Raw genomic sequence first — 13598 nt, forward strand, 5'->3', positions numbered from 1 at the left:
TCATGTTCCTGTACCTTCTGCCCGTGTCTCCAATCTAGCAAACTCTTCCATGTCTCTGAAATGTCACATATTTACATTCTGTCCCATCACCTGAAAAATTTATCTTCCCTCCCAACCCACTTCTCTTCTTGTCACCTCCCTCTTCCTTCCTCTTTTCTCTCCTCTCTCTAATTAATCCCAAATTACTCTTTAAAGCTTATTTCAAATGAGCTCTTCAATGGAGCCTTCCTCTCCACAGTTGAAATCAGATGGCAGGTCCCTCTTTTAATATCTCATCTCACTCTTTAATTTTTCTCTGCAGTACTTCCCAGAGTGTGGTGTTACAGTTATTTATGGCACTTTGTTTAATATCTGCCCCCTGCCCCCATATTTAAATCCTGGTTTTCTAAGAGTTGGGCCTGGCTCCCTGTTGCTCAGACCTATTAAGAGCCTTTCTCCTAGAATGGGTTCAAACACTATCTGTTGAATGGATGAAGTAAATAAGAGAGACTATTTTAAATCATGCCTTTTCCCCTCCATCCATGCCAGAAAACTCTTTCATTCACCCATTCATTAGAATTTTTGAATTCCTCCAATGTGCCAGTGTTTGTGAGAATTAAATGGTAAATCAGACATAAACTCTTTCCTTGAGGTCCATAGAGTTGAGTTGAGAGTAAAAGGGAATTTACATACCTGGTATATGTGTCTTCAAGGAAAACCATAGACTTTGTTAGAAGGCTCCAATTTCAGTCCTCCACAGTTGTCAAAGGAAAGATGCTGTCCATGTGAGAAGAGTGGGGGGCCCTCATGGGAAGCTGGGTGACCTCCTGAGTAGGCTGGATTTGAATCTTTCATTTTACATCACAGCACTTGGATTGAAAGTATCTAACGTGTCTGTTCAGCAGCTGCCTCAACTGTAAAACTGTCAGTTTCCCAGTGGTCAAGGAACACTGTCTTCATGGAAAATGTTTTTAACAGACTACTGTAGGTTCTCTAACACTAAGATGATGTCCAGATGGGAAATAGATGTTCAGCATCACTAGCCATTAGGGAAATGCATGTTAAATCCACAGGGAGATATCACTACACAGCTACCAGAATAGCTAAAATAAAAAATGACAACACCCAGTGCTAGGGTGGATGTGGGGAAACTGAATCACTCCTACAGTACCAGTGCGAATGTGAATTGGCAGAACCATTCTGGAAAACAGTTGAACAGTTTCTTAAAAACAAAACAAAACAGAGCAGCTAACCCTAGGACCTAGCAGTTGGGAGTCCTGGGCGTTTAGCCCAGAGAGGTGAAGACCAATGGTGGCACAAAAACCTGTACACAGCTGTTTCCAGTAGCTTTATTAGTGACAGCCCAAGCCTGCGGATAATCCAGAACCCTTTCAGCAGGTGGTGAAGCAAACTGTGATACGCTATTACCCTGGCATACTACTAAGAGACACAAAGAAATGAACCACAAGCACCTGCAGCAAGCCAGGTGCCTCCTGTTATGCTGAAGGGACAAAAGCAAATCACAAAAATTTTACATACTCTATGATCCCATCTATATACCATTCTTGAAATGGCAAAATTGTACACATGGAGAAGAGATTTGTGACTGCCAGGGATTAAAGAGGTCATGGAAGTGGGAGGAAGTTTGTGTGGTGTTAAAAGGAAGGATCCTTGTGGTGATAGAAGTGTCTGGAAGTCTCTATCTGTAATAAATTGGTGTAATTTCTCTGTCTTCTTTCTTATAGCCTCACATAAATGTATAGTTATTTCAAACTAAAGAGGTTTACTTTTAAAAAATCAAAACATGCTGGCCAAACTGGGAAACAAGTATGTCAGTTTGGCAGTTATGACATGAGCCTTAGATCCGTGATGTCATAATGGCAGTGATCTCAGGCTACTGTGGAATCCTGAGGCTTCAGGCATTTTACAGTACTCTGCCAAGAGCTGTAGACTCACTCGATTTTCAGTCCCGAGAACTGAAGACAAAACGATGTTCACGTCAATCAGAAAGCCATCCGAACTCATAGGTGGTCTTTCAAGGCTTCACCGCACAAGGTAGTCTTTTGATATTACTCTTTTTGAGCCTCAAACAGACTGATGGTAACAGGAAGTGTTGTTCTCTTTAGTTTCTTCTAATACTTGTAAACTAATGACTAACTTCAGCACCAGCTTCATGAAAAGCTACTCAGGTTCCTAAGATTCAGTGCTGCTGAGCAGAAGAGAGCAGGCATTATAATCTTGGGGGGAGACACTTTCTTGGCTCCACGAGACAGAATTTTCCCAGGTCTATGAAAATATCTGTCCTATTTATGAAAGGATTTTTGTGTTCTGTTCAATTGAGTTGTTTTACCTGTTATGACCAGAAAGTCCTATCAGAGCTTAGAGCTCAGCCAAGTAATAGCTAAACAAACTCTTGTGTTCAGAAACTTTTTGGTGTTTCCAGTATTCTTGTCGAACTTTGAGAATTTTTCCCCCAAATGTGAATATTGATTTGGATAAGACCGGGTTCAATTTCCAGAATCTTCAGTTGTCTTCATTTTTATCTTAACGTGAAAGCAAGTTGTAATTAATCCTTCACAAACACCATATCATTTTGTTTTATATTAGGCCACAAATTGTCCTTTTCGTCGTTGTTGTGGTTTATTTGCCTTCTTGTAATACACTTTACCTCTTGGTTCTCCCCTTCCTAACAGCTTATGGTTAGCTTTGCTGCTTTCTCTACCCCACCTCTAAGTGTTGGCCTGCCCAAGGTCTTTGTCCATGAAACTGTTCCCCATCTGCATCAATTCCCCAAGTGACCTCATCTCTCTCTCTCTCTCTTTTAAGATTTGTTTATTTATTTTAGAAAGAGTGAATGTATGTGAGAGAGAGAGAGCAGGAGCAGAGGAGTGGGGTAGGGGGGAGGCAGAAGCTGAGCAGTGACCCTGTTGCAGGACTCAATCCCCGGACCTGGGATCCTGACCTGAGCCGAAGGCACACACTTAACCAACTAAGCCACCCAGGCGCCCCCACCTCACCTCCTTCAACAGCTTTCTATAACTCAGTGATCCCTGAATGTGAGCTCTGGTGCCCTGTTTTGGGGGTGGAGACTAAATTTTAGTGCTGTGTGAACCTTGACATTTAGCATACAACTCTATTGTATATTTAACTAGTGCTGCTCTGTGGTCTTTGATGGGTTGCAGGAAGGTCTCTTCTGTTGAGGTGGACACCCACAGCGAAAGCGCTACATCATCTGAGGCTGCCGCCGGTTCCCTGCTTATTATCCACAGCCCCGTGGAGCTCAAGAGAGGCTGGAGGAGGCAGAAGCGGTACCTCTTCTTGTTCAGCGATGTGTTGCTGATCTCTAACACCAAGTATGTATGCTATGCTACGTGCTCTTGCAAGGATCACGAAGTTACATTTCCATGAACCCTTACCATAGGAAGACATGACATTTTTTTCTTTTGTTTTTTGCCAGTGTTTGGATCCTTCATTCATTCAACAAGTGCCTATGGAGGTCTTATTTTATGCCATGCCCGCCCTGCAGAGAATACAATTGAGAATGTAACAGGCAGTGTGTCTCTTGCCAGGGACTTACAGACAAGTGATAAAAATAAAAGAGGGAATTGTAGATTGTGATTTGTGCTTCTGATAGAACGTAGATTGGGAGGAGAAGATGGGAATGTAGCAGGGGTAGTCTAGGAGGACCTCTCTGGGGTGGCAGAATTGAGATGAGAAGCAGCCACATTGGTAGACAAGGTGCCTGAACCTTCAAGGCTGAGGGACCGGCAGGTGCAGTCTGACCCCTTGGAGGGAGGGGGGCTCAGGGAAGGGTGATCTGACTAGGGCTGAAAGCGTGGGGCATGCAATCAGATGTGGTACGTACTCAGGGGTCCAGTCTCATAGAGTCTTCACAGGAAATATTTTGCAGAAGGATTTTTAACTAGGGGACTGACCAAATTTGATTTATAGCTCAAGCAAATTTTTCTAACAGTTGGTAGATGATGGATGGATGCGTAAACAAGAGTGCAAGCAGGGAAACTGGCTAGGGGGGCGGTAGTCTGATGGCTGCTCTCAAGGGTTCCATCGTGGGAGTGCAGTAAAAGCAAGGAGGCAGCAGACAGATTTGGAACATATGCTAGAGATAGAACCAACTGTGCGCGCTTTCCTTTTAGTCCTGAACACAAACCCAGCCTGGAACATGATGATTGCTCAGTAAATATCTGAAGGCAGGTAGATGGGAGTTCATCTGTTTCCTTGCTCCATCTCTGTTTCCATTCTGTCTCTGATGTCACAAAACATCATGTCCATTATGTCTCTGATGTCACAAAACATCATGTCCATTATGTCTCTGATGTCACAAAACATCATGAAAGCCGAAGAATATTCCAACAAACCAAATATCAAGAAGCTTGTTGGTCACTAGAAAAAAACTAACCCCCCGATTTTTTTTTTTTTTTTTTTTTTTTTTTTTTTGCCGCTTTTACCCAGCTCCCAGTTATGCCCTACCAGGGGCAAGACATGCAAACACTAATGTGGCAAAATGCTATACTCAATCTGAGTGATGTAAATGATAATTTACCAGGGGCTTACTACACGTCAGGTTTTGTACCAAGAACTTCATGTACCCAATCTTGTCCAACCTTATAACTACCCTGTCAGATGGGATTATTTTTGTTTTAGAGAAGACCTTGATACTCAAAGGTCTAAAGGTTTTTCCCAGGGCACCATATTAGTAATTAGTAGAGTCTACATTTGAAATTAGGTCCATTTATTTCAAAGCACAGGCTTTTATTCAACATGTGGTGCTTTTTCTAGTCTTTCTATTTTTCTGAAATTCTTTGAACATTCCACGAACACCTAGATTTTCTTTCATCATTGAACTCTTTGAAATCAAGATTTATGTTGAGAAAGCAAATAACTCCAATCTGTTTGGTACCTGGTAAGAGGTCAGAATGCTTAATGAACTGAAAAATGAAGTGTAGCTGTCAAAAAAAAAACCCAAAAAACAAACAAACAAAAAAAATCAGAGGCAAAGATAGAAATAGTAAAATATATTTGAGATGAGTGAAATTGCCTACAGATGTAGCCTTGGAGGTGGCGATGCCAAGAGGAGGACAGAGAGAAGACTGTCCAGGTCCTGGCGTGCAGCCCATATGAAGCACTCTCTTCCTCCTTAGAGGGCCAAGTCATTATTTTTAAAAATGCAGGCTAGTTATCATTCTCTTTGTTTAACCAAGGTGAGTATGGGAGGCTAAAATGTGCGGGATGCACATTGGGGCCACATGAGGAGCATTACAGATGCCTCGTGTAACTTCCTCTCCACCCACTGGCTGCAGAAATGAAAATGGGGGTGGAGGAAGTCTCAGGAACAGGTCTGTCATCCACAGGGAAATGGAGGGAGAAACTCCAAGCCAGGCCTGCCTTCCTGGCAAGAACACGCTCTTCCTGCCACTCCGTGATGTACTCTTCCATGTTCAGTCCAAGAGATATGCTAACAAATAGCAAACTCCTTTCCTGCTCCTTGGGACCTTGCAGACCCCTCACATTCGATTTGTATAAGGGGAATATGTTCTCTTTTACTTTGTTTTTTATCTTTGTAATGATTACAGTATGTATGGAAAGGAGAAGACTTCTCTTTTCTTACTGGAGACATTTATTGTCCTGAATACTGCTTATCTCTCATTGGGTTTTACAGAGCCTATGGTGTTCTGCTAAAAACTTTATATAAAGACAAATTTATATATAAAAAAATTTTATATAAACATTTTTTATATAAAAAAATTTATATAAAGTGTTCTTTCTCCACAAGAGATCTGCATCCTTTTAAAAGCTGAAATTTTATTTTGGTTGGTTCACTATTACAAAAGAAGTGGAACATTTTTCTTCTTCCACATACTGCTTTTGATACAGATTTTTGTGTCTACTCACGGGTTTTTATGATGTGACAAAATCTACATCAGTGTATTTAATAATGTTCTTTTTTAAGAGCTTCAGCTCCTGAAAGGTATCTTATATACTTTTTACATCCATTAGGAATATTAGAAAATGTAAGTGATCTGAGACACTTGAATTTGATTTATAAAACCAAGACCCTTGATACAGAGAGAACACAGATTTTTGAAAGTCCAAGTTCAGGACACCATTGGGGTCAGGTTCTGGTGAGAGCTGTGTTTCTGCTTACACACGGCTGCCCTCACGCCTGTGCCTGGGCCATTTCCTCAGTGCCTGCATGTACATGCGCAGAGAGATATCTCTCCCTCTTCTGACAAGGGCACCAATCCTACTGGATTAGGGGACCTTACCTCGATGACTCCTCTTACACTTAGTTACCTCTTAAAAACTCTCTCTCCAAACATGATCATATTGGCAAAGACGGCTTTAGGATAAGAATGCGGGCGAGCAGTGGGGAAGGGGACACAATTCTGTCCATCGCAGTAACGAGCGGTGTACAAGTTTTTTCACAATTTTTAGAAAAGGACTATGAGATCATTCCAATAGTAAATATGTGAGCATATTTATGATCACTGTTAATATGAAAAAATATATATTTTTCCTAGAGGGAAACAACTAAAAAGAAGTAACACCTGCAATAATAAACTGATTTCATTGCTATCATGCCTTGCTCTTAGTTGGAGGATTTTGTTATGATCTGAATTGATCTGTTCAAATTAGTAATCTGATTTGGTGCCTAGTTTTTCCAGTTAGCCATAAGAAGGGGGTGGGTGACCCGGGTTCCATTTTACCTCAGCTCACTTCAGGCTTCAGCGGGAAACTCTCTCATCTTTAGGTTGATTCTATAGAAATTAACACGAATTGGCTAAGTATTTGACTAATTGCTACCTGTTTATTCAGTCAAAATTAGTGAATTTAGTTTGTGTGTAGTAATAAAGAGAATTAAGTGTTTGTTTCTTCACAAAGAAATTTTATTTCTCTACTTGTACAAGATGTCAAAAGTAGTGAAAATTAGGACTTTTTCATTTTTTTTCACATGACTTTAGAAATTTCTCAAGATTTGAAGTTAGATGGAATCTTCCTTATAACTTTTGACATTTATTAAAATACTAAATAAGTTATTTTTCAAATAAAATTATTACTTTTTTAAAGAATAGCATTGCTTGATAAATATTAAAATATTATTACCAGTAGAGGCCCATGAAGAATTTACATAAAGGAAGGGACTGAACTTAGTTCTTTAGACATCACATTCCTCATATTTAGTTATTGAAGAATGTAAAATGAAACAAAAAATGAAATTTTTTAGGTCAAAAGTTGAAAATGACTATTAACTCAATATCAATGAAATTACAAAGAGTTACTTACAGAATATACCGTGCTCTCTACTCCCAACATCTGTAAGACAACACTCCTATCTTAGAACAGAAAGAATCTCCTTGGACTCCTGTAAATTTCCATAGCATGCTGGGGCTTCCCTTCCAGCATAAAGGTTGAGGTAGCAGAAAGCAAGAGTGATATCCATCATGTAAATAAAAATATAATAAAGGACTATTTTTAAAAGTAAAAACTGCAGTTCTCCTCCTCTTCCTTCTGCTTGAGTCAGTTTACACTAGATTTGTACTTTCTAATTTTTACTGAGTTAATCTAGTTGGGTCAGTGATTGAGAGTGAAGAAACACAGTAAGACCCTAGAAGAATCCATTGAAGTGTAAAACTTCAATTGTATAAAGCAATTCAATTGTTGTAATACATTTTAAATATTTCCAAGAAAGCGACTAGCTTTGTTAATACAATGTCTTGAGATTTATCCTCTTATTCCCCAGATAAATCCCAGGAGCAAGCTTGATGGCTCTGGGGACTGAAGTGAGGCTGAGGGTAGGAAAGATGAGAAGGGTACTTCGTGGAACCATATAGGCCAGCACCACAGAGGCCAAGTGGTTACAAACATGGGCTAATGAGTTAGGCTGGCAGGGTTCAAACCCTGTATCTTGCTTTTGGCAATCTATTTAACCTTTCTGTAAGTTTCCTTATTTGTAAAATGGAGCTAATAGAGTCCACCTAGTGTTGTTGCTTGGGGATTAAATTTTTAATATTCGTATTTATAAAATACTTGAACAGAGCTTGGTATATGGTAAGTGGTCCAAATGTTATAGGAAAGTAGAAACCCATGTTCTGGGCTTTGGGATAACTCCTTGGTTTGGAGTAGATAATCTTAAGGCTTTCTTGAACTCAGGACAGAATTACTAAAATGGCTTTTTCCAGGTGAATGTATTTGGAAGTTTCCACATAGTACCTTAGGTGTCTATATCTACATTAGAAAAAAAAAAAAAAAACCCTGTAAAAACCAACAGATACATGTCTATCTTTCCCATTGGCCATATATTTTTAGCTTGACAGTGCCTTTGGAGTTATTATCTAGAATAAGGATTTTATCTGATAGTCAGATACCTGATAATTTAGATCTATTGTGTCATAAGCTTTGACTCTAAATTATCCTTCAAGTGGGCTTCTGGTAAAATTATTTTTATTTCATACATCCCATTGGAGAGTTTTAGCTTTAATTGTTCCATGAATCAGTGAAGTCATAGGGATTTTTGCACATGAGGTGTCTTTGATCTCATTTTAGTTTAGTGTTTCCATGTGTGTTTCTGAACAGTAAGGAATTCCAGAGTGGTGTGTCCCAAGTTCCCTAGGCATTCCTCACAGGGTTTATAACTATTTAATTCTCAAGCCCACCTGAGAGTTAAAGTTGGGAATTAACCAGCTTAATCAATATGGTGGTTTTCATGTTAGAGGTCAAAGAAGATTAGGCAGAAATTATAAAAAAGCAATTTCACCACTGACAAAGTTGATTACCTTCTGACTCCTCAGAGAAATGGGAAGTATCCATCACTCACATATAAGACTTCCTGACCACTGATCTGGGATTGACTGATTAATGGACTGATGATTTTTAAATTGGTCTCAATCTAAGCTAACAGATTTTAGCCGAAATCTGTAGGAAAATGATATGGACAAAATTTTAAGAAAGGGAATTAGAAAATAATGCTTTAAAAGCTAGAAAAAAAAAATTTTTTTTTAAATTAAGGTTGAAAGTAACTTTTACATCCTTCTGATCCAAGTTTATTTTTTGTTTTCAGTTTGTCTCTCTCTCTCTTTAAAGATTTATTTATTTAGAGAGAGTGAGCATTAGCAGGGGGAGGGGCAGAAGGAGAGAGGAAACAGACTCCCTACTGAGAGGGGAGACTTACAGGGGAGCTCAGTCTCAAGACCCTGAGATCACCACGTGAACTGAAACCAAGAGCTGGACACTTAACCGAATGAGCCACCCAGGCACTCACCTGGTTTGTCTCTCTTAAGAAAAAAATTGTATTAGTCTTTTTAGAAATCATGTATCAGGTACCTTTGTTAGCCCCTCAAATACTTTTTGAAGTAAGCAAATCATAAATGAATAATTCACTATAATAATAACCATAAAAATATATATAATAAGGAACAAACCTACAGTAATAAGTGAATTAATGGTTTTCTTAAAAAGCTCTAAAAGATACAGTCTTTACTCAGCACTCAACATTCAGAAAAATGTCTACATGCTGCCATTCGAGGAAGTATTTTCAGGACCTTCCTAGGCCAGACCTTGCTCAACATGCACTTTGTAAACCCCATGTCACCATTTGCTGTGCTGTGGACAGAGGGTGATAGCGACGAGGGAGGCATGCTTTGCTCTGGAGCAGTGAGAACTGGTCTCTTATGAGCACAGCTGCTCCCATAACATTTATGAAATAAACTAACAGAGGTCTTGCTTGGGTATCTTTCTAGGTACGAAAAAAACTTCAAGATAGAAAATAAAATACCACTGAATACCATGTGGACTGCCAACTGTATGGACAAAGAGGGACATGCCAACGTCCACACTGAAAGGTCCTTTGTCATGGGTTGGTCCACAGAAAACTTTGTGGCCACCTTTGGGTAAGACCTACCACTTTGTCTTGTATTTACATGGGTTAAAAAGAAAAACCTTTTAATCTGATTGTATATCAAAGCCAGTGACACACTTTTTGACCTCCCGTAATGACACTTGTTTGCTTGTACTTTCCCCAAAAATGTATGTACAAATGTGAGCAAGTAGATAACATAGAGTGGAAACTATTGGAGTAATTTCCTTTGGTTTTGGTCAGTGGTTTCCAAAATGGGCTCTAGGAGCCACTTGAGGAGTTGGGTGTTCCAGATATGTGGAAGGAGAATCAAGAGAGCGACGTTCTAGATCCCCTCTCCAATATCCTGCCTCCTAATTCCCAGGAGGTATCTGTGTTTCTAAATCACTGGCATATTTTTCTTGAGCAAGTACTATTAAAGAGTCCAATTAAATTTGAAAAATTGCTTTTATACTCCCAAGTTCATTCCTTTAAAAGTAGTACATAAGTAGGCAAATAAATTAATCATGTCAATGAATAGGAGGTGGCCTGAATTGCTGTATACCGATTATCTTTTTTTTTTTTTTTTTTTGTACCAGTTATCTTAGCTGGTGTCTCTAGAGAGGTGACCATCTAAATCAAAAGTATAATTCCACTGAGTAGAGGTTAGTTGTGCTAGACACATTCTTAAATGGACATGAAGAGACATGAGGATCAGGGAATGTGGTGCTCTACCCTGGACATGCTGAGCAGACACTCCTGGGTTTACAGGGGTCATGCAACACTTATATCTGCTGTTTGAAACAACCACATCCAAATGGAAAGAAACGGTTTCAATTGGAAATGTAAAAAGCCTTTGACAGGGGAGTTTCCAAGAAACTTCTTTTCCCTAATGAGGAGGAAAATGTGGAAGCCAGGTTTATATATGTTATAAAGCTAAAAAGCTGTGTAAACATAGAGAAAACATTTCTAACAACACCTGGCGCCTAGATTTGCTATTTGTTTATTACTGTTCTGATGGGTATGGCTAACTAGAAGCTGTGTCCATACACAAAGGCAGGCTGGGACCCTAAAATGGTGATGGCGGGGGGGGGGGCGGTGAGGGGAGCAGTGCTACTGGGAGAAGTATGAAATGTGTCAGCCACTGTGGACGGTTTGGTGGTTCCTCAGTAAGTTTGAATTACCAAATGATCCAGCAACGCCACCTCCAGATATATACCCAAGAGAAACATACGTCCAAACAACACAGATGTTTATAGCAGCACTGTTGACAATACCCACCCACCCACCCCGCCCCAAAAAAGGTGGAAACAACCCAAGTGTTTCTCAACAAACACACAAAATGAGTTGTACAGGAGCTAGGAACAGGAAGGAAGGGAGAGTGATGGCTTCATGGACACGGGTTCACTTTTGGGTGATAAAAATGTTCAGACATGGAACGACACAGTCACAATGGTTGAACAAAACTGTGAATGTACTAAAGGACATTAGTGGTCAATTTTATTTTGTGTAATTTACCACAATACAAAATGCTAGTAAGTCATAAAGCCATGTATGGAGGAGACTTCAAACAGTCACAATTTTGGCTATTAAATGCTGTGAAAACTTCAGCAGAGAAAATACTAATCTGCAGTAGTTTAGTCCTGGCTGCATTGTTCTTGCTCAGAGGATCACATATGTTTTCTAGGAACTAATTTAACATATTACAATCAGTTATGTGTATAAAGAAATAAAAATATTACAGGTGTTTGTTCCTAAAAGATATTCTTGTTTCTGGGCCAGGGTAGTTTCATCCAAATGCCAAATTTCTTATGTATGATTTAATTTGAATAATAACATGAATAACACTAGCAGCTGCAGGAATACTCTGGGGTATAATTAACCCTTTTCCTCTTCTGGAAACTGAAGATCAGAGCGGTTAAGCAATGTGCCTGCCCATGGTCACATAGTTTGCATCACCTAGTCACAAGTAAGTGTTCATATTTGAACCCAAATTTTCTTCCACTTTAGGATCCACTTCCAATGGCTTTAATACCTCTCATAAAAGACTGGATTCCCTCAAAAGCCCAACCATGAGGAGAGGATAATTTAACACATGCATCCTCATCCTTCTCAACAGCCTGCTGATATAAAAATATATACATATATATATATATTATTTTTTCTGGAAAGGTGACCTTATTTTGTTAGTATAAATATTGTATATATCTTAATTTTTTCCCCATTTTTTTTAAATTGCAGCTCTTCGGAAATAAAGGAAAAATGGCATTCTTTCCTTCAAAGGTATTTTGTCACTATACATAGTATAAATCTTTAACCCATGACAAAAGAATAAATCTCTTCAAAGCAGTGCCCCCACACTATGCTCCCTCTCCTGAGTAGGAATTGTTAGACTACCCTCAAATAATTTCTTCTTTAGATGCACCCTGGCTGCTACTGCAAATAATCCGCCCTTATTTACATGCATATATTGCTTATTTTTTATGAAATTCTGGTTATCACTCTCATCTTGCCCTTCTCTCTGACCCAGTGATTGGAGCTAATATCATTCTCAAAACATATATTAGATTTTGTTAAGTGCAGCTTACTCTCCTGAGTGATGCTCAAAGCAACTCCTCATTCCTACCCTTGAGGGTGCTGGCCCTCCTGTCTTGGCAGGAAAGCTCTGAGGACTGGATGGGCTACTCAGATCTCACAGGACAAGAGCAACCTGTTGTTTTCTGAGTCTTATTTTCCTGAAATAGTATTGCATGCTTTCTTCCAACCCATAATTTGATTTTGCTGAGTTTATTTATATGAATTTAAAAATAACAGAGTATGTTGAAAATTTTAGCCACGTAGATCAATTTGAAAGTAAGCTAATAGCTAATTCATCCTCCTCTATTTTGGGTTATCATTGAATTTGATTAGGTACATCAATCTAGCCAAAGAGAAGGACGAACCAGAAGGCATTCCTCTAAAAATCTTCACTGAGAACATCAAGAACTGTGCCTCTGTAAGTGTTTTTAAGACCAAAAATTAAATTCCATGTTTCTGATTCAGATAAAATGAAAGAGATGGAGGGACGCCTGGGTGGCTCAGTGGGTTAAGCAGCTGCCTTCGGCTCAGGTCATGATCCCAGCGTCCTGGGATCGAGTCCCACATCAGGCTCCTTGCTCCGCAGGGAGCCTGCTTCTCCCTCTGACTCTGCCTTCCACTCTGTCTGCCTGTGCTCGCTCTCTCTCTCTCTCTGACAAATAAATAAATAAGATCTTTTAAAAAAAAAAAATGAAAGAGATGGAGATAGAGGTGGACATAGATGGGGGGAGGGGGAGATGGGTACGTAAGAAAGAGAGAGCAAAAGATAAGAAGAGAGAATTTAGAAAAGTACCATTTTTCCCATCCACAGGTATACTTAAAAAGTGAATCCTAGGTCATATGACATGAGAGGAACCCATGCTGCAGTACTTAAGCATGGAAGGAGTATTGCATGTTAAATGTCCATAATATATCTCTGGATCCTTCTAATAGCAATTATACTGGCTTGTAATAAAGTGATTTACACATGCAGGTATTTCCTATTAGAATTAAAACTTTTCCCCAGTGGTCACTACTTAAAAACAGAATGGTCTGGATTGTTTCCACACCACAGTTCTTCCCCACTCCCCTCCCTCATGATGTTTTCTTTGGTATAACTGTAAACTCACAGAAAAGTTGTAAATATAAAAATTTATGCCTCATGCACCCTTTACCTAGATTCACCTATAGATTCACCTAGATTACCTAGATT

General features: G+C 39.3%; 1 protein-coding gene across 1 annotated transcript in view; it reads left to right on the plus strand.

The window, feature by feature from the left end:
* The first annotated feature begins 1876 nt into the window (after positions 1–1876).
* Positions 1877–13598, plus strand: part of LOC309863180 (rho GTPase-activating protein 20-like) — a 30482-nt gene continuing 18760 nt past the window's right edge. The window contains exons 1-5 of the mRNA XM_082727622.1: positions 1877–2034; positions 3162–3332; positions 9735–9884; positions 12071–12112; positions 12740–12824. Coding sequence (XP_082583748.1) covers positions 1970–2034; positions 3162–3332; positions 9735–9884; positions 12071–12112; positions 12740–12824 — 513 coding nt within the window. The 5' untranslated portion in view covers positions 1877–1969. The remainder of the gene's footprint in view (positions 2035–3161; positions 3333–9734; positions 9885–12070; positions 12113–12739; positions 12825–13598) is intronic.

Source organism: Mustela nivalis (assembly GCF_964662115.1).
Source record: "Mustela nivalis genome assembly, chromosome: 4".
In the NCBI taxonomy this organism is placed as follows: domain Eukaryota; kingdom Metazoa; phylum Chordata; class Mammalia; order Carnivora; family Mustelidae; genus Mustela; species Mustela nivalis.